At 37.2% G+C, this 26,512-nt stretch overlaps 2 protein-coding genes across 4 annotated transcripts in view; both read left to right on the top strand.

Moving 5' to 3' along the window:
• LOC311293410 (uncharacterized protein) overlaps positions 1–6,777 on the top strand; it is a 331,123-nt gene extending 324,346 nt beyond the window's left edge. The window contains exons 20-21 of the mRNA XM_084413660.1: positions 4,010–4,183; positions 5,763–6,777. Of these exons, the coding sequence (XP_084269786.1) occupies positions 4,010–4,183; positions 5,763–5,769 (181 nt within the window). The 3' untranslated portion in view covers positions 5,770–6,777. The remainder of the gene's footprint in view (positions 1–4,009; positions 4,184–5,762) is intronic.
• A 4,585-nt stretch (positions 6,778–11,362) lies between these two features.
• Positions 11,363–26,512, top strand: part of fsd1l (fibronectin type III and SPRY domain containing 1-like) — a 44,886-nt gene continuing 29,736 nt past the window's right edge. For 2 of the 3 annotated variants that reach the window (XM_084413658.1, XM_084413659.1), the window contains exons 1-3: positions 11,373–11,474; positions 21,759–21,854; positions 22,898–23,029. In XM_084413658.1, the coding sequence (XP_084269784.1) occupies positions 11,460–11,474; positions 21,759–21,854; positions 22,898–23,029 (243 nt within the window). In that variant the 5' untranslated portion in view covers positions 11,373–11,459. Of the gene's footprint in view, positions 11,475–21,758; positions 21,855–22,897; positions 23,030–26,512 lie in introns of all 3 variants that reach the window. The other variant, XM_084413657.1, reaches the window with a different exon arrangement.

The following is a 26,512-nucleotide window of genomic DNA, read 5'->3' as shown; positions in this document are numbered from 1 at the left end:
GGTAGCAATGTTGCGCTGTGAGGCTTGCGCAGTTACATGACCTGAGAGCTGTTTTCCTGAATGCCATCAAGATTGAAACCGAAACTGATTTCATAACAGTTCAATAAACAAATAGTTAAAGTTAAGTCACTTACATTTTAGATGCAATGACTGTTTTTGTTCTGTTTCAGCAGCGAAAATAGTTCCAAACAAAGATCACAGAACCATAGCGCATCTCACAGCAACACTTGTTTCATTACTGAATGATTTGCGTTTTGAACGAATCGGTTGAGTCAAAGATTCAATTACCCATTCATAAAAGGCCTCATTCTGAATAAATCAGCTGTTTGAGCGAATCGTTTGAATGAATGACTCAATGACTCGCTCATTAAGATGGTCGCCTGCTGCCTCCTACTGGCGATTTAGTTTCATAAAGTATCATTCTTTTCAACATTCCTTATTTGTATATTCAAAAATATTTTAAATAATCTAATTTAAATACAGTTATCATTTTTCAATGTAAATGATTTAATTAGTTTTGTAACAGCCTAGTGTCTTATTATTTTAATTGAATATATTGATCAAATGTAAGAATTTGAAATGAAAGATGGAGCATACATTTAATAAAATTAGGGGAAAAATGCCCTTTATAAAAGGTACAACATTTGTTGTGTTTTCAAACAGTGATGTAATGAAACATTGACAACTTAAGTTTGAAGGGAGTAAAGCCTCTGTTTAGGCTATTAAGGAAATGTAATTTTGCCAAAAGAAGAACTTTTATTTTAAATAAATGTTCATTTTAAATCAGCCTACTTCAGTGTGATATGTTACCATATTATCATGCTTAACACTCATTTGAATAATTGTAATGTGATGATCAGATGCAGATATCTAAATCAAAGAATATGGGCGGTTTTGCGGGTGGATTATTTCTTTTTAACAGTGGATTCGGGTGACTCAAAGTGCACCAGATTAATGAATTTATCTTTAAAATGTACAAAATTGTCTTCCGGGGAGGCATGCCCCCGTACCCCCCTAGAGGTACCAAGCGCCACCCACAAAAACAATGTGGGAAACACATTAGGCTATATGATGATCTACAAAAAATACTAATTTAATTATCTTATTATTAAAATACATTATTAGGATTTTACCACGTCCGCCTCGTTTTAAGCCAGGGAAAACCCTGGTTACGTTAAGTGTTTCCCGCATGAGGTACTTTGTGTTGTACGCGCGCATGAAACTACCATGGTACCTCATCGTTTGTTGTTGTACACAACAAATGTGTCCCCACATTAAGTCCTTGAATTTGAGGGTATTGGACCTGGAAAGTCCTTGAAAGGTCCTTGAATTTGAAGTTAACCAAGGTGTGGGAACCCTGTTTGTTAACAACGTATTAACCATAAATAGTTCTCACGCTAGATTAGGTCACGGAGAATAAAAACATGTCATTAAGTGCTTTAATACAGCCTTTATTGTACATTAATTACATTAATAACAGTCAGTTGTCGCCTAGTGGCGGAATAATGTAATCGATAAATGCGCTATTTTAAGCGGCAAGTTTCTATCAAAGGCTGATTTACTCTATTTTGATCGCTATCGTAGACATCAGTGTTTATATTTGAACTTTAAACTTTTATCCCAGTACTTCTATGATAATTTGAACTATTGTATCACAGAAATGATGATGCTATTATGAGGTTTTAAAGATCTTTTGTGAAGCTGTTTGATGACAACTCTCTCTGGGTCAGCGGCAGCGCCAACACAGATTTGAATGTTGCGATATGATTTTGTCAAAGGTTTAATAGACAAATTGAAAGATTGTGTGGGTGTTTGAATGGAGATCACAGTATTTTAAAGATGAATCGTGCAGCTCTACTGTCTTATCTCTCTCTCTGCATAGGTAGCGCGAGGGCTTTTCAGTGCTTTCAGTCTCACGTCACATCCACGCGTCCAAAGGGATATTACGTCACTCAACACTCATATGATGCGTTCATGTCATCTCGTAAAGATTGTATTTACGAGTTGAACGCACATGAACGCCTCCACAATAGTCGCTTTTCCTCTGTTGGGCCGAACGGTTCTTATAATGGTAATGAATCCTCAGCCGAACCGTGCTGGTAGAATCCGTGAAGTAAAGTCGCCAGGATTGGTCACTTGTCATATCATCAGTAAACCGCCGCGTTACCAAGGCAACGACTGACGCGTTTGTATTACATTCCAAAGAGCGGCTGCTGTCAAACCCACAGTGGAGAATGAAACCGTAACCGCACCAGCTGACCCGGATCGGCACGGAATGGAACGGTTACGCAATGAGAACCGTTCGGCCCGACAGTGCAAAAGCGGCTAATGTCGTAAATACGAGTGGGAAGCTCTGGATTTTCTATAAACCCTTATCTTATCTTTTTGCCACATATAACAACAATAATTATCTATAAGCATAGCAATTATTATTCAACAAGAGACAATAAAGAACTAAATGAAAGTTTGAAAGTTTATTAAATTAACTAAAATTATACATTTAATAACTATACAAATAATTACATACTGCATTCAGTACAACACCATTCTTTGATCAGATCTTTGAAAATAAGCTGTCGTGCTAAATCATGTTTAATAGACAGCATGACCAGACCATTTAGTCTTTCCTGAGACAGTGTTCACTAAAACATTGACAGGATCATTGAATCAGTGATTTGAACTCGGTAAACCAAATCAGTTCTGTTCATGACTGAATCATCTAGACTGGTTTATTAATGGGTTTCTCCTATTCACTGCAATGAACCGACTCAAATGATTCATTAACGAATCGGACATCATTACAAATGTACACATATGACTAGAACGAAATCGAAATCATAAATTTTGATCGATTCCTCACAGAAATTGGCTCAGAGGCTTCAGAAGCCTAAATATATACATCACTGGACTAGTTTTATTGTCGCTTGGTGATTTTCCGTTTCCGCACTGTGTCGTTTCTGAATAACCCGTGAACGAACACACACACTTGGCACACACTATAATGAATACCCGTTCTTTATAGCATGCTTCCTAAAAGATTATTTTACGAAGTAAATGCCAAAATCATCCAGGAAATTATGGAGTTCTGCTGGACCCTTACAATCGTCCCAATCCTCCCCTGCTAACACACACACACACACACACACACACATGCTCCTTAAAATGCTTACAAATACATGAATCACACACACACACACACACACATGCTCCTTGAAATGTTTACAAATACATTAAGCACACACACACACACACACACACACACACACACACACACACACAATGTTCCTTAAAATGTTTACAAATACATTAAGCACACTCACTCTCTCTCACACACACACACATGCTCCTTGAAATGTTTACAAATACATTAAGCACACACACACACACACACACACACACACACACACACACACACAATGTTCCTTAAAATGTTTACAAATACATTAAGCACACTCACTCACTCTCTCTCACACACACACACACACACACACACACACATTCCTTAAATGTCATAAATCACGTATTTTCCCGAGTGTCCTCATTTGCAGGTGTGTTATCATAAAAATGTCCTCAGTTGTCATGAAAACAAGTACACACACACACACACACACACACACACACACACACACACACACACACACACACATTCCTTAAATGTTTACAAATACATTAATCACACACACACACGTTCCTTAAAATGTTTACAAATACATTAATCACACACACACACGTTCCTTAAAATGTTTACAAATACATTAAGCATTAAAACACATTCACACTCACACACACGTTGGGTTTCCATGTTTTATGGGGATTTTCCGTAGAAATAATGATTTTTATACTGTACAAACTGTATATTGAATCCCCTAATCCTAACTGATGTAATTTAACAACTTGTTTCTAATGAATATTTGTATATATTTCATATTGACAGCATTATGTTATTTATTTTTTAAGTGTCATGTTTATCTCTGGATATAGGCTTAATGTGTGTCATTGTTCTCTACAGGTTGAGGGATTGTGGTGTCACAGATGAAGGTTGTGCTGCTCTGGCTTCAGCTCTGAGATCAAACCCCTCACACCTGAGAGAACTGTATCTGTTTAAGAATAATCTAGGAGACGCAGGAGTGAAGCTGTTAAAGGATCTGAAGGATGATCCACATTATAAACTGGAGACACTATTGTAAGAATAGTTTTTAACAATTTTCATCATCATATTTTCATTTAAAGTTCAAATGGCTGATTTACTCACTAGAAATATAAGTAAATTGGACCAGGTTCAGTAACACCGTGTGTGTGTGTGTGTGTGTGTGTGTGTGTGTGTGTGTGTGTGTGTGTGTGTGTGTGTGTGTGTGTGTGTGTGTGTGTGTGTGAATATTGTGTCTGAGATCATCAGAGTCTTAAATTCAGCTTCAGTTTCTGTACGTCTCTGAACTCTAAACTGTTTAATATGAGTTTAATTCTGCTCACTGATTGTGAAAATAATATTAATGTTATTTTCAGCTTTTCCCCTTTAACTGTCTCTATAGGCATCTTTACACAGCCGAGTTAAGGCTGCTCTAAAGCAGCTCTGTGTCTGCTCAAAGTTCTGTGTAAAGACACAATGCTGCATAAAAGCAAACTTAAAGTATGACGGGTCTGACCCACCTCAGCCCCTAGTATCAAAGATGACTCTGATATTGTTTTGGTTCAGTGTAAATGAACGTGACCTTGTGCCGCTCTAAACTACGTCATTGTCATGACAACCAAACGCGCGGCGCGAGAATCAAGAAGCGGAAGACTAAACATATCAGCCTGGCTCCATATTGTTTTAGCCAAATTAAAAAATGTCAGCCAACAAGGGACAATAAAGTAAAAGTGTCCTGTACTCACATCGTGAAGCAAACCACCAAAATAACAGTCGTCGATGTGTGTAATCAAGTGGCTTTCGCCGTGTGTAATCTTCCTTTGAAGAGACTGGCAGATCAACGCGCCGCTACATTTCTCTCAGATACGGTAAATGCTTATTCGCCGTCACTGTGTTATATTATATTCCAAAAATCATCTTCTTGAGGACGATATTTCACCCACACACGACCTGCCTGAAACGCTAATGATAGCATAATTGTTCTTTCTGGCTCTTTGAAAAAAAAAAAAAATGAAATAAATCCTGTGGTGGTGATCGACCCGGTGTAATAATTCATAATTTCTTTGTAGCATTTGTTCCATCTGGAACAATTTTATTAAGAAATAGAAAATAGCTATCAGTACCACAGAATTATGACAAACATCAGAGCGTGAGATAGCTAACGTTATATCACACAGAGGAAATTTTAAATTCTGTATTTTTATTTATCTTCAGTTTTATTTCTTTGTTTACGATTTAATTACTTTTAAATTCATTTTATAACACTTTGTTAAAACTGTAGTTTTAAAATAGTAATGTTCAAAGTATTATTTCCCACGATTTTAATTCCTGTGTAAATGCATTTATGTTCTCGGCGTCAGAGAAGCAATAAACATTCTGTGTAAATGCACATTTTGTGATTTTATTTTTTTTGTAATGATCATTTCTGCTGGTTCTGTATCGGCTGTCCGTTGTGTGAAAGTGATCTTTCATGTGCTTTTGATTTTGTAAAGTGACTTTGAGCATCAGATAGAAGCTATATGATCATGCTTGAGAATTAATTAATATAGATTATCTAGTTAGTTTTCTTATGAAAAGATGTGACAGACGTAATATCTCATACTGCATATGTGACTGTTTGTGTGTTTTATTTTAGGTTATAGATGACAGTCTGATCTTCTGATGATCATCTGATGGTGAATAAAGATCCACTACAGAGACTCACAGTCAACAGAATCAACAGAGACTGAAGATACAGTGACTTCACTGTTATAAATTAAGACTTCATTCAGATTTCAACAATCCTCTGACAGACCTGATGAGGCGGCAGTGAAACACCTTTTATCTCACAGCAGCAAATTACAGTTTCTCATTCGTAGACCATTTTATTTGTATAAACGCACAGTAACTCAAAAAGCTCTGAGTTTTGTTACAGAGTTAAATAAAGAGCCTGAATATCTTTGTGTTGTACCAGCAGAGGGAGACAAAGACTAATTAAAATGACATTTTCATAATTATGAGAAGAAAAGTTCAAGCTCACTTTTAGAAAACAATGGAAGCTTGAGTTTATACATCTTGTTTCTAATAATAGTTGCATTACATTTGTATTAATGTATTAAAGGGGTCATATGATGCGGTTTCATGGTTTCCTTTTTCTTTAGTGTGGTATGTAGATGTTTTTGCATGTATAGGATCTACAAACTTACAAAGCTCAAAGTCTCCTACAAAAAGATCTTGGGTGCTCGAGCCCCTGCCCCTTTTTCAAAATTAATCAAAAGTGCCCCTCTCAAACAAATATCAATGATAATATTGGGGTCAATAAAATAAAATGCATTCGATTATAATTAACATGACAATGTGAACAAACCTGTGGCCTTTTTTTACGAATCTGTCGGTCTGAGGTGTCGTTGCCATTAGGGTTGCTATGGGTTGCGTCACTTGCGTGTGTCTTGGTTTGGGCTTGACTGACGTGACCATAGACATAATAAATACTTATCAGAGGTGGGTAGAGTATCCAAAAACTGTACTCAAGTAAAAGTACTAATCTAAGTAAGAGTAAAAAAGTATCCAATGAAAAAACTACTCAAGTAGCGAGTTACTAGTTACTTCGGATCATATAGGCCTATATATATATATGAAGACTTCATGATGCAAAAGCCTCTGAGTGCCATCTGAAATTTTCTTCTAAAACAAGCATTTTTATCAAGCTCGTATATTTAAGTTCAATCATTTCTCTTTAATGACAATTAATAGGAACTGTTCGTTGCCATTTAAGTGAAATAACTGAACATAAACATACAAGCTTAATAAAAATGCTCTTTTAGAAGAAAATGTCAGATGGTAGGCTACTTAGAGGCTTTTGCATCTTAAGTCGTCATATATATTATTTAGATATTTTTTTTTATTTAAAGGGGTCATGAACTGGATTGTTTTATTATTTTATAATGTTGCCTGGGGTGCCCTTATAATGTTAGTATGATTTTTACATCAAAAATTGTCATAATTTATAAATAAAAGCCATTTTTCCAAGCCTGATTTCAGCCTCAGATTTGAACGCTCCGTTTTAAGGGGCGTGTCTGCTGTGAGACTGCAGTGCAATCGCCCACTGCTGTGATTGGCTGACATGCTTGCATATGAAATAGCTAGTATTACATGAACTCTCTCGAAAACTGTTACTACGTTTTTACTATTACAGCTATCGAGATTAACAAATCGTGAAAAGTATCGTTTAAAGCATTATATTTAAATCTATTCCATCACATGAAAGGTTGCAGCATGATGAGCTTTGACTGAGCAGATGACAGACAGTCTGTTGATCGCGTGAATAAAGATCTTATCATTGCAATGCAATTTTTGCACTCTCACAAATGCTTACACCAAATCACAATGCAAACACGATGTGAATACACAGTAAGAGCTTCGTTGTGTAGTGTAACAGTGTCATTATTTCATCACGAGTTTGGTAAGTGTCCAGATAAGCTCTCGCGGCTCGCGCTGTGCTGTTTGATTGACAGCTTGGGCGATTGGAAAGGGATCGTTCTTTGATCGCTTTCTGTATATAATTTAATAACAGTTTAAAAAAGATTATTTTCATAATACTACGAGAAATTATGTGAAGTTGATCGTTTAGTCACTGATGCATAAACTGTATTGAACGATTTTAAGAGAAAGATATCTGAACTTGAATAATTACACATCAGAAATCACTGATCGCAGATCAGGCATTAGAATACACATGGTTACTTACATGTTGCTGGCAGATCCGTGTCGGGAAATTGTGATTGACTGATTTAATAAAGTTTAACCATGCTGGAATCCGAAGGAAGCTTATGCAGACTGTCTTCTTCCACAAACAGGCGCTGCACAATATTTAGTAAACAGCATGTTTATTGCTTGGAAGTAGCTCGATCCGGTTTAGCAATTATCATGTCCTATGTTATTTAGCATGTTTGGGCGAATCGGTGGGCGGGGCTAAACAGGCCGTGTTGAAGTAGGCGTTGATCTTCTTTTGTGGAGGCGGGGTTTTATCCTCTTTGACGTCATAGTTCCCCACTTTGAAAAACGAGTCGTTTGCTGAGCCTGATGTCTATAAAAGCTTTTATTGGACCAACAAGGTAGTTTTCAGTTCTGAAACTTACAGGATATTATTATAGTATGATGATCTCTTATATGTCAAAAGCTCAAGGAAAATTTGATTTCTCAGTTCATCACCCCTTTAAATGACTATTATTATCATAAGTAGATAGGCTATCTTTGCAACAAAAACAGAAGAGACTGCATTATTTCTGCCATCTGTATAGCCTGAAAATCATTGTCTGTCCTTTGGTTTGTATAATAGTAACTTATACAACTACATTTTGATTATTAGACAATGTCGAAATAAAGTGCATCTGCAGAGTGTTGCATTCAAAGGCATGTAATTGACACAGAGAAGAAAGAGTTAAAACTCTTCACGTGTGCTCGCATGACTGCTACTGAACATCTGAACAAAGTACATCGACGGATCTTCTTCTGTCTGTTCTCCAAAATATAATCAAATGTATATTTCTGCAAGCATGTTTAAACTGGTTAACTGTGTCTACGGCAGGCAAAGGCATTCGTTTTCAAGTCGAGTTCGCACGCCACTGCGCAACACACACACACTACCGCGGGATGGCGGGTGTTCATAAACTGTGAACAATGGTATAGCTTATTTAATGTATAAATTAATGTATATGTCCAAAAAATGGGTAATCTCATACTTTCTAGTAGTGCTATCGTGGTGTAATAATCTGTTTGGTTGTAAAATCTATTACATGAGTGAAATGAAATCGAATATATCGTCCTGGACTCATTCATTCACAGACAGCTTACGAAGATGTTCAACTAATAAAGATCTTCATCGCTGGCAAAAAATATGATGCATTTGAAGATTTGCTCTCACTTGACTGTACTGTAGGTCCATGGCCACTTCATCTTACGCTCTTGATGTTCTTAAATCTTCCTGTTACGACTCCGAGTCGAGTGTGAAATTCTGTGAAATGAAATCGCTTCAGACGATTCAGTGCGTGCAGAAACTGAACAGATCATTCAAACTGATTCGCGAACCGATTTAGACAGATCTGCCAACTTGTTTGATGAAGTCTTTGAACAGAATCGACTCAAAAGAGTGATTCATTTGTGAATTGAGCATCGCTCAAGCCCAGCAAAAAGATACAGCGCGCTTGGAATAAACTACGCATTTAACAACACATATTGCATTAAAATAAAGTAACGAGAGGAACGTCGCCCAACGTAACGAAGTAAAAGTACAGTTTTTTCATTAGAAATGTAGGCCTACTCGAGTTAAAGTAAAAGTAACCACATTAAAATCTACTCTTAAAAGTACAATTTTTCCCCAAAAAATACTCAAGTAAATGTACTTCGTTACTACCCACCTCTGATACTTATATTATTTATGTCTATGGAGGTGACGGGGTCAGTCTGCGTGATCCCCCCACATAAAAAAATGTCATAAAACTATGTAAATAAAAAGAGATGCTTTTTTTTCCTTGTGCAGTTGCTAGTGTTAACTAGTGTACAAAATAAATATAATTTTAAACGCATGCGCGCTCACACACACACACACAAACCAAAAAGGAGCTTAACAATGAGAAAACTACACGCATTACTGTATGGAACAAATCTACAAATAAAAGGTTTGTCAAAAACTAAAAAAAAATTTGGATTCTTCATTGTTTAATATAGTTTTGCAAACAATATGAATTCATAACCTGCAGTCCTCCTACATAGCATAAAATGTATTATTAATTTATATTTTTAAAAGTATTTGTTTGCATAAAGTTAATGATTACCAATGATCACAGAGCTGATTGGCCACACAAGGCTGAAAGATTCTGACAATTTGTGGCATACCCTGACAACCCTTTTCCTGAATGTCTACTGTAGTCATGCTCTAAACCAGAAGTACTTTTTCTGGGGCGTCCAGCTGTCAAATGCCGCCTCGAACCAGTCTTGGTTGATCTTCGGGCCACTGCTGGCTGACAGCCAATAATGGGACCTGGTCTCTAGCAGCTCGTCTTAACATCTTAACATCCCTTTACCAAAACAGTAAAATGCAGAGACCAGTTGTGTTGGGTTGTGCTGCATCTTTTCAAGCTGCTTGGCCATTGTAGTCCTGGCATCACTGTAGTTGGAGTTTTCAGCCAGTTCACTAAGTAGTCCAAGCATCCTCCTCACATAGATTGAGGTAGAGATGCTGTTTAACAAGAAAACAATAAAAACAATTCAATTGCAACAACCAATAAAAATAAAATAGCAACAAACACTTGAACCAGGAAAGATTTGCAATACCCATTTTAGATTTGCGTCGGGCGCAAGAGTCATTTATCCCGCCGGTATAATAGCAACAGCGCCCGAGATCCGCCCACAAAGTTACTTGCGTTTCACCTTTGATACTTGCGTTTCAGATCGTTAAAATAGGGCCCTTTGACTCAAAACTTGCAAAACCTCATCGCTTCACCTCAGAATGCCTTTATTAACCCACTAGAGTCGTATGGATAACTTTTATGAAGGATAGATGCACTTTTTGAGCTTCAAAAATTTGGACACTATTCAATGCCATTACAAAGCTCGGAAGAGTCACTCTGATTGTGTTTGGCTGAAAGAAGACAGACAGATACATCTAGGATGGCTTGAGGAGAAGTAAATTATGGGATAGTTCTGGATTGTACGTCAGAACGTAGGCTCACTATTGGCCGACGCTGGTCATGTGTGTGATGCGTGTGATGCTGGCCAGTAGTGAGCTTTGTAGACATTCTGAATGAAGGGTGGGATCTTGTGCTTTCAAAGCTAGCTTGCTATTGCTAGCCTCTCCAAAATTGCCTACCCTACCTTTAAGTTTAAAAGGCTTTTTTGGAAGTCATGCATACATCTAATTCATTCTTTCCAGCTTGGTGTTATACTACTATCCAATGTTAAAAATCATGACCTGTGCCAAGTGACCAGTCTGCATCTCTTCATTCAGATGGGCACTACAAACTTCCCTGTTCAATCATGGAAGGACCTCCTCCATGAGGAGCTTCTCCCTAAACACAGTTCAATCAATATAGCAACAAATCTACTTAATCTACTGACATTATATTTTAACTGTAAAGCCACAATAGATCTGTGCCGTGCCCTGGTCTGTAACCCGACCGTCACTCAACCGTGCAATCCCTCCGAGCCCACACTTTTGGTGATGACGTCATGCCGCACACACTGCGCATGCGCAGTATTACTCCTCCTTGTTCCAAAGGGAATCATCGGGCGCCTTCATTGCTGCCGACATTCTCACTGTTCATGAACTGAATTCAGTTATTTTGGGGACCTCGTAATGGACTCTCAGAAAGTAAGTGGCACATATTTAAAGTGTTAGGAAACCAGTTGCTAACTGAAATGTCTCCGCGGTCCATCTGTGATCGAATACTAATGTGTTTATTACACTATCATCGCTCATATGCGCAGCACCGTTAATAATCGTACGACTCTGTAAAATAGACACTTTTCATTCAACACCAATGAATTGTAAAACGAATACCGTGTGTCTATTCACTGTACATGTTATCTGGGGTTGTGGCCTTTATGACACTGAAGTTAGATGGCGTTTTAGAAATAGTGTTTGACTTGTAGCTGTAAAGAAAACTGGAAGATTGATGTTAGAATAAGGGCGAAACTGGCTCCCATGTGTTTTGTTGTAGAAATGTTACCTTAATGTCTTGTGTTACCTTGTATTTGACTGATCCTTGTTGCATAATGCCAATATATTCTGTGCTATATATAAATGCTGTAATGTGTTATATAAACGATATACATTATATAATGAGGGAGTAGATTTAAAATGATATTTAACCCGCATTACTGGAGCAACAGGTTGCATAAGATTAGTAAATATTGTATTTCATAGGTTTGTAATTGCAAAGCACCTGCGCTCCCAAGTTTACTTAGTAGAAGTAGATAAAGAGAGGGGAAGTGACATCAGGAATGAAGAGTCTGCGCACACTAACATTTACAGATCAGATTCTGCTCACTGTATTGTTCTTCCACACTTTATATGAATGATAACATCCCTGTGCACACTAACATTTATAACATAACATTATTACAACATAATGCTACCTTATCTTTGTCTTGAGCAGTGTTGGGGAATGTTACTTTTAAAAGTAGTGCGTTACATTGTTGCGTTACTCCCTAAAAAGTAACTAATTGCGTTATTTTTATGGAAAGTAATGCATTACGTAACTTTTGCATTACTTTTTTTCCTTACCTGGGCTGGGTTTGTTTGTTTGTTTTGATAACAAAAAATGGTTACACTTTATTTTAAGGTGTCATTGTTACAGTGTAATTATATATTTAAGTACTGAGTAATATTAAGCAACTACATGTACTTACTATGGGTAGGATTAGGATTTGGTTGAGGGTTAGTTATTACTATGGTAAGTATATGTAACATATGTAACAAGGACACTGTAAAATAAAGTGTTACCCAAAAAAGTTATATTTTTGGCAAATGTAAAGGCCCTTTCACTCCAAAAGTGAAATGAATAAGCCTCATGTTGAAGTTAATGCAAATTCACACAAACCTTTCAGCTGTGCTGCCATTCTGGATTGCAGAAGGCAACAACAAATATGATGTTTAACTAGTCATTTTTGTTTATTTGTATGGTTGAATTTGGTATTTGAAGGTCAGCAGCACCAAAGACATTGATTAATAATGTGAGATTAAATACATAAAGTATATTTGTGTTAACATGGCTAATTCTGGAGTTTTGCATAATATTCTGACTTTGCATTTCACTGTTTATATTCATTTTGAGGAAACTGAATCTGTTTTTGTGCATGTGAGATGAGTAAATGCAATGCTCACATTTAGTCTAGAACTATAATAATCATCATGTTCACACACAACGCCTCTGAACTTACTCACGATTCCTCTCAACATGAGGACAGGAGAGCTGTCAGCCAATACATGGGAAAACAAAGTAACTTGCGTTACTTATTTGAAAAAGTAACTGATATTTTGTTGTAAATTTAAAAGTAATGCATTACTTTAGTGGCTTGAGAAAAGTAATCTGATTACGTAACTCACGTTACTTGTAATGCATTACCTCCAACACTGGTCTTGAGTGCATGCATAGGTTGGAAATCATTTTAGCATTTTTTTAAGAAGGACTAATTATAATGCAGTAACTCTTATGCAGCTTTTGTATTTGTCATGTTTTGATTATTGAATTGAGTTGGAGAAGATCATTTGAATATGATAGATAACATTAGAAATACACATGTCTGCAAGTTTCCTGAATCAGGGCTGGGAGGCAGGGAATATACCGGCACACAATCCGACTGTATTGTCACGAAGTGGGTCATGCCGTTGTGGGTTTTGTGAAGGAGTCCGATTCCACGGGGTATGAATGATGTAACGGTTGGACTTTTCAACAGGCGGGCCGTGACATTCACTTGGCTGCGACTTAAAATTCATCTAATCTGGAGTCTAGCAGTCAGAAGAAACGCGAGGGGATCAGATTTCAGCCCTGGAAAGTTAGATCAGGTTTACTGGCCTCCATAAACCCCTCAGTGATACGCGTGTGTGCATGCAAATCTGTTACAAAGGTGGACCATGTTGTTGATGTATCTTTCTAATTCTGCAGGTTAGGGTGTGGATCTGTGGTGGTCAAAGAGCAAATTACAGATAGTAGTTAGAATTGAATCTGACTTCTACTGTCTGAAGTAGGTCAGTCAGCTCGTCCCTCTCATGTTTCCCGTTGACTGTCAATAGTTCTGTGTTGACCAAGCTCAGAGTTGAGGAAAGAGACTGTAAGCCGAATGTAACAGACAGAAAGTGTCTGGATATTTAGATCAGCTGAATGGCAAACGTCCAGATCGAGACAAATGTCAGTCCCGCTGTTTCTTCTAAACGGCCTCCTCATGTGATATTGATTTAGCTATTTCTTTGTTTTTCTTCACACATCACATGTCTTGTTGTCTCATATTTCATCTCAAGCATGTTCCTCATTGACAGTGTTGTCTCCTTGGTAAACAAATAGACTAACTTCAGAATTATTAAATGTATGATTATTCATTGTGCTGTGAATGATGTGGGATTTAAAAAAATATATTGTTTTTAAACTGCAATGAGATATGAAGTCAGCATGAAATTCACTCTATTTTCTAAATGCGTGTTATATACCTTATATTGAACAGTTAATTAAACTTTTTTTATTTATTTTTTCTTCTGGTGAAAACAACATATGCAGAACTTCATTTCACCTGCTTAATCCCGCTCATGCAATCGTGTTCATCTGCCACTTTCACATCTCAACATCCAATCAACAGTCAATGCATAAACATGTCCCATCCTACAGTTCTTTTATGATGATCCGTTACAATATGGAAGAAAAATTCAAATCAACAGAATCTTTCACGATTTTGTGATTTATTTATTTTGTGTGTGTGAGTGATTTCCCCCCAAAAATGATATCTTGATGTATTAATTAAACCCTGATAAGCGTTTAGATTAGAATATTTTCAGTTATGTGCAGACCTAGCTGTGGTAATGAAAATTACACAATTGATTGCTATAGTGGAAATGCAAGCTGGGAAAAACCCAGTTAATGTAAAGATTCTGTATATTTGACTCTAGCATATAGAGTCAGTATCTCTCTGGATTAGGCCCAGAAGTCTTTATCCTTAACTAGCATTGTCTCCTGGATTTGAAGGATTTAAGGGGCCGTCTGACACTGACCAGAATAGTTTGCTCTACGTCATTCTGTCTTCACCCTATTGTGGACTTTGTGTTTGTGTCTGCTTGCTGTGTAATCTCAGGAGAGAGATGGTCATCATCTCTGTGATGAGAGGAATTAATTAGCATCAGTGCATGCTTATCTTTTTGTGTTTCATGTTTTATATCTGTCATCGTTTACTCACCTGCATAGTGTTCTATATGATTTTGGTGTTGCTTGACAGAAAATAGACAACAAACAGTAGAAACAGAAGCTCATCCTCCATGAGGTTTACACAGCATCAACTTTTAACATTATTGCATTAATAAGGAAATAGCCTACCTCCTTTAAGTGACGAAAGGGTCATTTTATGTCACTTGTTAAACTAGGGGCCCTATTTTAACGATCTGAAACGCAAGTATCAAATGTGAAACGCAAGTAACTTTGTGGGCGGATCTCGGGCGCTGTTGCTATTATACCGGCGGGATAAATTACTCTTGCGCCCGACGCAAATCTAAAATGGGTTGGTCTGAAGTAGCTTCATTATTCATAGGTGTGGTTTGGGCGTAATGTGAAATAAACCAATCAGAGCGACATCTCACATTCCCTTTAAGAGCAGGCGCGCTTGTTCCATGGCGGATTACTATTATAACCAAGCGGCAACCTCCCCGTCTCTCTCTTGAAACCAACACGGAAGTGAGTTAAACTGCAATTCGTTGACTGCCCGCTTGAGGCTGTTGTCAAAAGTGAGTCAAATCTGTATCTCCCCCATGTTAAAATGCCAAATTTCACAGCAGAAAAAAACATGTTTACAGCCTGGTGTCTGTATGTGGCTTTGGTCTATACAGCTAATTTTGCCCTTCATGACAACTGTGAGGGGGGTGAATTTTTTTATAACTCATCCGTTTAGTTGATTAATATTTAAAGTTCTACATGGGTGTGGCCACTTGAGTGACAGGTGGATTCCCGCTGATGTCAATGCTAGCCGTTTGTCTGCTGTTACTAGCCGTCACTTCACCTCAGCAAATGTTAGCTGCTGAACTTGCCATCTCTGCAGTGTTTTGTGCTTTTTTTCTGGATTATTTCATACAATTTAATACACCCATTACTTCGCCCACGGCTTAGGATTCCGTCGTTGTCGTCGAGTATCGTTCGAGAGAACAACCAGCGCTGTATTTCAGTTGTTTTCCTCTGTGAACATGCACTAATGGATGTCTGACAATTTCGTTGCTTTTTGGAGTTTTCAGATTAAAAACGTCAATAAAGGCTCGTTCGTTCTGCTCTCACGGAACAGATAGATTATAATATGCTTATGTACCAGATGAAATCCTGCAGGTGTCGGTGCTTTCTCCGTCCATAACTTAAATGCACATCCTTGAATGAGCGCAGATTTTCTAGCACATTTACTTGAACTTCATAGGCAATAACGTTATATATCTTGTTCAATATATTTTAAATGTTTAACCCATTTGAGAGGCGGCCAAAATCAGAATTAAAAATGGACTGAATAAGCTCTCTACGAACTTGACGAGCGATGCCGCGCTGACGGACCATAGACTATAAAAAAAAGTGACTGACATGTATGCACATAAATCACTGTCACACACTCACTCTCAGACTAATATTAAGTTACTGCATAATACATTTTCAACCAGCAGAATAGTACAGAATCACGATACACAGTCTCACTTGTAGCCATGTCTTTTAACTATTATAATATTTCGAAGGGCAAAAATAGGAACTTTTAATTGGCTTTACATCATCAACTGTCACTTTAGCGCGAGGCCCTGTGCAGTATATAGCATTACCTCCCCAGCCTGAGCTAACTCGATCACGTCAGATAGCCAGGCTTCTCAGCTCCACTCACGCCCCGCCTCTTTGCCCATTTTCTGTATTCCGGGAGTGACGCCAGGCCAAGATGGCGACGGCCGGCTCCGCCCACTTTAGGCTTCAAAAATGCTATTCAGAAACCTACAGGTGACGTCACGGACACTACGTCCATATTTTTTTACAGTCTATGATTATAACGGCAGATTTGCCAGGAGCGGTTCACAGCCGAGGAGACCGACGTTCTCGTCAGGGCCGTAAAACACAGAGAAGTGACATTGTATGGGGATGGAGAAACCCACCCAAATTAGCTTCGGTTAAACAGGCGTATAATAATTTGGGTAAATGAGTAAGCTAGATTTATGCCTATTTTTTCACATCTTCATAGACACAATGATTTCCCTTGTGTGGTAATATTTTTCCTTGAAATAATGTAGCCTATGATTTGCAAATATGAAAAGTGCTGCGTCTGTGTAGATGATGAGTTTTCTGAAACTGCAAAATAGCACCAGGGAACGTTTGCGCCGGAACACGCCTCCTCTTTTCGCTGAACCGCTCCCGGAAGCGCAAGTTCATTCCCTAATTTACCGACGTGCTTCTATGGAGGGAAAAGTCTGCTGTGCGTCGGGTGCAAAATAGGAATGATACATGCGTCGGTGTACAAAGTCAATTGCGCTGGGTGCAAGATAGGGCCCTAAATGTTAAATGTGAAGTTTAATGTTAAACCAACAAAAAAATGTTGGCCTTCCTGCCAACCAGGGATGGAAATTAACTTTTTTGTCCACCGGCCACTGTGGCTGGTGGATTTCAAAATCTACCAGCCACTCAATGTTTTTACCAGCTACTTTCTTTTTTTTAACCGACAATGTGTAACTGCATGTGAAAATTAATACTACAAGATCTACAATACTTAAGCAGTTTATTTAATCTCAAGTCTCAATGAAATACTGACATTTTCTCTTTCTCTCTTATATATATTTCTCTTTTTTTCCTGGATGTGGCATTTGAATGATTCGTGGTCTTTTATGGCTTCCAGTTTTCGCTTTTTAGTCCCAACAATGAAACTAGGGCTGGGCGATATGGACCAAAAGTCATATCCCGATTATTTAGGCTGAATATCGATATACGATATATATCCCAATATTTTTTTCCGCAAAGTGAGAGCAAATGTTCAGTCAAAGTCAAAGCCAAATATGACATGTCACAAGTAGTTTTATTGAAACCGGCTATTTCCACACACACAAGTACTGTCCCCCTTTACTTAACATAAATTGTAAGAATATGACTAATAGTAAAGACTAGTACTAATAAATAAACATTAGGCCTATGCGAAAGCTATTAAATAGCAGTCCCAAACTAGTTTTTGTTAATACAATGTTGGTATGAGCCACTAGAGTCATTTAAAAATATAAAAAATAACACAAAGAAAAATAAAGTGGCATTTTGGGGTTAATATGGAAACGACAGTTACCATGGTGAATACACAATATTAACAATAACTGTTAATGAACCATGGAAACTGCTCTTGGTGAATAGTATGAAAATCATCCCTGCATTACTTTTATTTTGTGTAATTTACAACGTAACGGCGTTGCATGCTCGTAGTTTATTTTGCACTTTAAATACAGTGAGGCGATACACAGCGCGCGCCGCCGCATTTGCGCGTGCAATTGAAGAGTGTTCGCTACGAGAACAGGATAACGGCTGACGTGACAGGACAAGAAAGTCCGTTTTTCTGAGGTGAAAGACTTTATTTCAGCGTACACTTATGTCCTCTAAAAGTGTCCGCCGTCTGTGTGAAACAGTATATTTTTATTTACCCGCCACGGTGGCCGGTAGGTGAAGCGAGTTTACCCGCCACAACACAAAATCACCCGCATTTGGCTGGTGGCGGGTGCTAATTTCCATCCCTGCTGCCAACGTCTGCATATAAACATAACAAAATCAACAGTTAAATATCCCAGGCCCATACCATGTTGCCGGGTTTAGGTGGATAGCTAGGCATGTTTTAGTTTAGTTTAGTTTGTACCAATTGTGAGTTTTATGCACATAAAAATAATCGTGACAGCCCTAATATACAGATGTAATATAAATAAGATTTGGAGTCAATAGATAAAGCTTTAAAAATGTGAGCTTACATATTCGAGTCTCTGTATTATACCAAGGATATATATATATATATATATATATATATATATATATATATATATATATATATATATATATATATATATATATATATATATTGCTATATTATGCTGTTTGCATAACTCTGAGCCCGAATTGAGTTCTCTTTCTTGTCTTTGTGTGCTCAAATTATTATTATTTTTTGTCTGACAGGACCTAAAACCCATGCAAATGATAAACTTTCACTCTATGATGGTTAAACACGTGCATTTCGATGTGGTGCCTTGTCCGTACGGATCACGTATCACAAAATTAATCCCGTAACCCTGAGTTTGTTCATGGTAGAGGCCCTTGGCCCTCTCTCGCCTTCCACTGTCATCACTCACTGTCTCTCATAAAACTTGGTTCCGCCGGCCTCACTCCGTTCCCAAGGCTCTCGGCCTCGCCCTGTTTGCCACATTGGGCAGTCATGTGTTTTTCCCTGCACTGATCTGTGCAACGTTACAAATTCAGTGATAGTTCAGAGAGATGTCAGAAAGTTTATCATTAAGCATCACCTTATGTCAATGAAAATACTTGAAATTGTTTTCTAGCTATGTTAAATCCAGTAATGATGTTGAGTAACTATTTTTAGCTCTGATTAGCAGGGGAGGTTCTAGGATGTTATCATTATGTGGCTTAGCTGATTGGCCTCTGCTGATTCTGCAGCCAATGAGCTTACTTGCTCAACATTTAAATAGTTCAGTTCAGTCTAGTTCATTGTTCGCTGTAAGCTAGTTATATCGTGGAATCAGAGTTCCTCTGGGACCCTCCACCTCCCCCAGCTCCACCTGTCTAGATCTACTATGGGATTATATGAATGCCTATTAATGCAGCAGCAGCATATTTTATGCACACAGCAGTTTGTCTGTGTATCTATTGGCAGTAGCAAGTCTCCATACTTGCTCTTCAGCAGCAGCACTCAAAGCAGATCTAGTCTGCCAGCAGTGCCAAGACCAAATATTAACATTGTACATTATATACATTAACATGCTAAAACTATTCAGAGAGCAGTCATAATTGAAATGACAATAATGTAGTGGGCTAATTTAAATATATTTTTATTTGAAATGTATTTGCATTTATGGAAGAAACAGACACAAAACACAAACTTGCAAACAATCTTAAACAGTAAATTGCAAACAGCAGGGCAAGATGCTCTGAATCACAACCACTAACCTCGCTTGCTGATCCACAAAGTGACTGGATCACAAACTTCTCCTTTCGCTGTGTTTTCCTCCTTTGACCGGAGAATTGTCCTTCCACTGAAATTTGATTAGCTTTGCATGTGGCCATGTCATGGAAAGCTGCAGAGTTGGCATCACTGCGTTTCTCCTTAAGTGAGTCACATACTGCATGTTTGTGTACCACTGCCCTGGCCGTGTCAATGATTTTCTTCTGCAGATATTGGTGAAAGCCTGCTGTTAAATATAGTAGAACGCAATCTATTTGCTGCTTTGATTCAACTTCTCGTAAAACCACACAGTTTTACCAGAAGCATGGAGTCTAAACCATGTGTTTAGCTTGCTCTTAAATCTTAAATGGTTCTGATTATTGGTGTTTAACCAGTAACACATTTTATGACAATTGATCTTCCTAAACCAGTGGTACCTTTAAAATGGAATGGTGTTGAATGACCTATACATGTAATATACATACTTGCAAGCCGGGCCTAAATATAACCCTCGCCAAGCGCCAAATGTGAGTAATAATCGGTGTTGGCGTTGTCAATCACCAGCTGGCCTGTCATATTTTTAGGAATTCTAGCAATCCAATGTTGTGAGAACATGAACGTGAACAAACATGAACGATGAACGATGTTCAAACTCTTTCACGTCTTCTTGCGCTTGAAAATGCCCATATTGGCGAGTAACCTTGCAAACAGTCAGTTATGTAAACAGTTGAGAAAGAAAACGCATGTGTATCATTATATTGGATCTGTGCATTCACTCTTAAAGTGATATAAAGTGATAAAGTCTTATATTCCTGCTGCCATTGGTGTCCTTAATGTTAATCAAACAACAAAAGACAAAGAAAAATCACTCACTGCTCTTGACTTAATAAGTTTTGTAACTTTAATAAGGAATAATCCATTTTTAATTTAGGCTACATAGTGAAGACTATTTTGCGTTATTTTACATTTGATTACTTTATTAAATATACCGGTAAAAATTATTTATGGCCGGTACATTTTCTTAAGTCACCGGCCATTGCCAGGCGTGGCAAAAAGTTTGCTTTTTTCATATGCCATGATAACACTCACTGTTTTTTATCTCTGTTTGGTGGTATTAGTTTTTAAAAACGTGATTTTTCTGGATTGCAAAACAAATGAAGACCAATTTTATTCCTCAAGCAGAGCATCAGAGAGGTTTCCGCATGAGTTGCTATATAGGACACCTAACAAGCCTCAGAGGACAGATATGGCTGTATATTAAATTAGGTCAGATGTTTTGTGCTTCATATAGGAACCAAAGCCGCATGTAAATGGTGCTTTGATTTTAAAATAGATTTACTGACTAAAGGACCACACAATATGGAAGGAAAATGTGATGAGTGCTGATATGGGATGCGATTAACCTAAGATTGATGTGTCATCAAATAAATGTGAACAAGTGAAGGATACTTTGGGCTTTAGACTTGATGAATGCCATGTTAAATATCACATTTTTAATAAATCATCCTGCTGAAGCCTTCTGGTCTTCTCTGCAAGTTTACATAGATTGTTTAAATGTATACCAGTGAAATCTCTCAATTCCCAGTGCCAATTTTAGTATCACATGAATAATGAAAGTAAAAAGTTCTCAAGGAATTATTGAAAGCAAGTAAACCGTCAGCAATAAAATAAGAGAAAATAAAGCAAGCAATAGCACAAATAAATGCAATAAAACAAACATACATATTCTAAATGTTCTTTTCTTTTGCAGGATGCCTTACAGAGGATTATTACCACATTAGCAAACAAAAATGAAGAGCTCAATCATTTCATTGAAGTGCTGAATCACACTTTGGGTCGAGTTCAGGTGAGTCTTTGAAGAATTTACTGTACAAAGTCAAACTTAGCAACTCCATTACTGTAAATCCCATTTACACCACATGTACTGGTGGGTGCTCGGAGATATTCCTAGTTATGTTTGCCTAATAACGGGTATGAACGTCATTACAAAATATGGTTTATGTCAATAAAAATATGAAAATTCTGGAGGGAAGAATCTGTGTGTACACAGAGGCTATTTGTGTCTAAACACATAAAATTAATTGTCGTATATATGCAACATAAGATCTCAGATCTCACATAATTTTAAAATGTTAAAAAACTCAGCTCTGCTTAGGGTCACAATTATGGAAGCCAATTTCCACCACATAATAAAACATATTACTTTGGTAAATCATAATTCTGACATATCTGACATAAAAAGTTGGAATTATGAGATATTAAGTAATAATTATGGCCTAAAAAGTCTCATAATTTCGACTTTGTCATTTTTTTTTACTTTTCCTGTAATAATTGTGACTCATAATATACTTTTTATGTCATAATTTATCTCATAAATGTAACTGTTATAATTATTTAAATTTTTATTTTGACTTATCTGATCATTTCTATTTTTTATTTTATTTCATAAATTCAACTTATGTCATAATAATGTTTTTTGTCATAATTTTTGATTGCTTATCTGATCATTTCTACTATTTTTTCTCTAATTTTTTTTAAATTCTTTTTATTTTATCTTTACTTTTCATGTTATAATTATGAATTTTATGTCAAAATAATTATTTACTAAAACATGATTTATATTGCTGATATTGATATTGCTTAAAGTTAAATGTTAGAGACTGCATCCTGTCACTAAGTCGCTGGAAGTTGCCAGGTTGCTTTGTCTCTGCAAGTCCCTGGTGGTGTGAGTAGGGCTTAAACGATGGCAATACATATCTAAAAACTGTTTTAATTACTGTAATGATGCTTATACAGTTAGCCACAGTAAACTGTGTATCCAGTCAGTCATTTGTTCTCTGGTTTAAAGTGATGTTTCTCCCTACATTTTGAAATTTTGTCTGGTTTCAGGTCAACTCCACACAGGTGGTGTCGGATTTAGAGGAGGAATTCGACACGCTGTACGCCATACTGGAAGAGATGAAAGAGAGTATGACGAGTACCATCAAACAAGAAACAGTGCGGAAATCACATGAGCTTCAGGTCAGAGTCTAAACCCAAACCACCTCAAAGCACTCTGGGAGTGGCTCATGTGAATGCTTTGTGTGTTTAGACATATTGAATCCCCAAACCAATGTAGAACACACACAAGATGTCATTTAGATTATATGTGTTTAATGGCATCTTTATACCAAGACCAGTTCCACCAAAGTCGATGACAATCCTGATATCGATGCCTCTGAAATCAACAATTTAGTCATCAAAAATCTGGATTTTTAAACAAATTTAATAGACATAAACTGCATAATGTCAGAATGGTTACACTTTATTTTAAGGTGCCTTGTTGCAGTGTAATTACTGTAAGTACTGCATAATATTATTTAACTACATGTACTTACTAAGGTTAGGAATAGGGGTTGGTTTAGGGTTAGTTGCATGTAATTAGGAATATTTTACTACAGTAAGTACATGTAACATATTTACATTTACATTTATTAATTTAGTAGATGCTTTTATTTACTTACAAATGAGAACAATAGAAGCAGTGAAACTAACAATAGGACAACAATATGCAAGTGCTTTTTTGTTATTTTTTATAAATAGATATTGAATAGAAGAGAAAGTGTTAGTATTAATGGATCAAGTGTTAGTACATATGTAACAAGAACACTGTAAAATAGTGTCACCAAATACATTAACAATCAAGTAGACTCATTATAATATCTTCATTATGATTTGTTTGTTTGTTGAGAGCTCTCTGTTTCAGTGAACGTATTAGCAATTTAAAGCTTGTTTAACGCAATAATTTTCATTCTAAATACGCAATGCGAGTTAAAACAGTGTGTTTATGTGAGAATTGACATCAGTATGAAGATGATCAACACTTCATCGATCTGTCAGATTTAATGAGCTTCATCAGATTTATTATACCAGCAGCATTTGCACCTGCACAGCCTGAACTTTGAGACAAGCACATATTACTGACACGACCAGACAGTAGTCAGACGTAGACCGTAAAGCAATGTGCAACCGATCATAAGGCGCATACGGGCCATTATCAACTGGACACTCTCTGGAAAGATGTACTTTGTAATTTTTCTAAAGACATAAGGAGCCCATATTATTCACAGAAATCAACACATGGTTATAAAGTCACACCAGCACTGCTCATATCTGACCCTGGATCACAAAACCAGTCACATGTCACACGGGTATATTGTGGCAATAGCCAACAACACATCATATGGGTCAAAATGGTCAATTTTTCTTTTATGCCAAAAATCATTAGGATATTAGGTAAAGATCATGTTCCATGAAGATATTTAGTAAATTTCCTACCGTAAATATATAATACATTTATTTCTGTGAGTGAATGCAGCACAATCGCCAACATAAATGGAGAACTTTACAGGAGATTTTCTCAATGTTTTGATTTTTTTACACCCTCCGATTCCAGATGTTCAAATAGTTGTATCTCAGCCAAATATTGTCCTATCCTAAAAAATGTTACCCACGTGACTGGGTTTGTGGTCCAGAGTCACATATTTCAATCAGGATTACAGGCTCTGTTATCAGAGAATTTTTATTGCATGTTTATGCCGTCAGGTTTTTATTTAATTTTTAGTTTCTGTTAATTCTGTGTGTGTGTGTGCGTGTATGTGTGCGTGCGTGCGTATGTATGAGTGTGTGTGTGTGTGTGTGTGTGTGTGAGTGAGTGTGTATGTGTGTGTGGGTGTGTGTGTGTGTGTGTGTGCGTGTGTACTTGTACAACTATCTTTGTGAGGACCGGTTTGAGTTTTAGACCATTGGAGTGAGGACAAAGAGAGTAAAGTGAGGACATGTTGACCGGTCCTCACTTTCTGAGAGCCTATAAAGGCCTGTTTGAGGGTCAAGACTTGGTTTTAGGGATAAGATTATAATGAGGTTAAGGGTCAGGGGTCAGGTTAGGCATTTAGTTGTGATGGGTAAGGTTAGTGTAAGCAGCTAGAGATTGCATTGTGTCAATGAATGTCCTCATAAAGATAGATGTACAAGAATGTGTGTGTGTGTGTGTGGTTGGCTTTGGTCGGGCTGGTGATGTCATGGTGCTGTAATGGCAGTATTGAGCCCAGCCCTCTAAGTCCACTGAACAGGAACAATACCAGAGAGAGAAATGAGCTCAAATAAGTGATTAACCATCAGCTCCCTTCCCATCCTTAACCACATCACAGTACGTAAACACACCGGCTACAGGAACCTTTCTATAGGGGTCTTTTTAAGGTTATCTGAAGCTTCTGTATGTCTTTCATGTTTCTCTAGTTCTTTAATGTTTTATCACTGTATTTTGTTCACATGAATCAGTCTTATACACCAATATCTAAACATTTGTCATCGACAGTTTGACACTTTCTAAACTCATCTCATCTGACCATCCTGGTTATTATTGTAATAATATTTTACTTGAAAGTCCCTCTGTAGTTTTAATAACAATAATTTTATCCCTTAAAACTCATCTTTGATTACCAAAAGTACATATTTAAAAGTTTTTTCCTTGAAAAAATTCTCCATGTCTTAAAATATCTTGAATGTAACTCGACACCCTTGCCTCATTTAGTATATGCGGTTCTATGAATATGCAAATGAGCCCTGCCTCCACTCACTCACACAGCTCAGAGATCCACTGGTTGACGATCACACGTTGATCTGATTGGTTACAAGGTAGTTTGTAACGTCAGCGATTTCAAAGCGTGTTTTTGAGACTGTCTTTGGTTCACTGCAGTTTTAAGGAGAAAATACTCAGCAATGGTGTCGACTTATGAATTTACACATGCTTTGTCTTAAAGCATATTAAAAACACCACATAGACATATAATCAATGTTTAAACCTTGATTTTCACCACAGGGGGACTTTAAGATGTTTTATATTTTTAACCTATTTCAAAGGCAATTGAATATTGAGCATTAAATATCAGTGGTGCACTAACAGTGTTTTTAACTGTTATACAAATTCTGGCTGACGAAGAGAATTATTAAGCCTTGTTTATACTTTCGCCTGGTTCCGCAGCGCGAGTCTCCGCAGACTGCGCGCGCACCTCCCCAAACGGACGAGGCGTTTATACTTGACGCGCTCGCCGTTGTACTATTCTTTGAAACGACAGGGGGCGACTCGAGTAATTGTCCTCTAAACCATCAGGAATCAGCAGTGAGAAGAAGAAAGCTATATACACGTGACAGTGTTTATTTTAGTACACCGCCACCAACACCACAAAAATAATCGTGTAAAACCCAGTAAACCCTGAGATTATTACTCGTGACAACAAAACAAAATATATGGATATGAGAATGTGTATAAAACATAACTAAATTAACTATCTCTTACATATTTTCTAATTTCACTAAACATTTCATTTAGTTTCGTGAACATTTTTATTAAACATGGACCTTTATGTTCATTAAAAATACTTTGTATGCTATTGTATGCTCATTTTTTAAATGTAAGCAACTCATTTAGACGTGCAAACTGGGTGCCGGTGTGGTGAGAAGTTC

This window comes from Rutilus rutilus, assembly GCF_951802725.1.
Source record: "Rutilus rutilus genome assembly, chromosome: 7".
Lineage (NCBI taxonomy): Eukaryota > Metazoa > Chordata > Actinopteri > Cypriniformes > Leuciscidae > Rutilus > Rutilus rutilus.
Note: the sequence above shows the minus strand (reverse complement) of the source record. Positions and strands in the feature narration are given on the sequence as shown.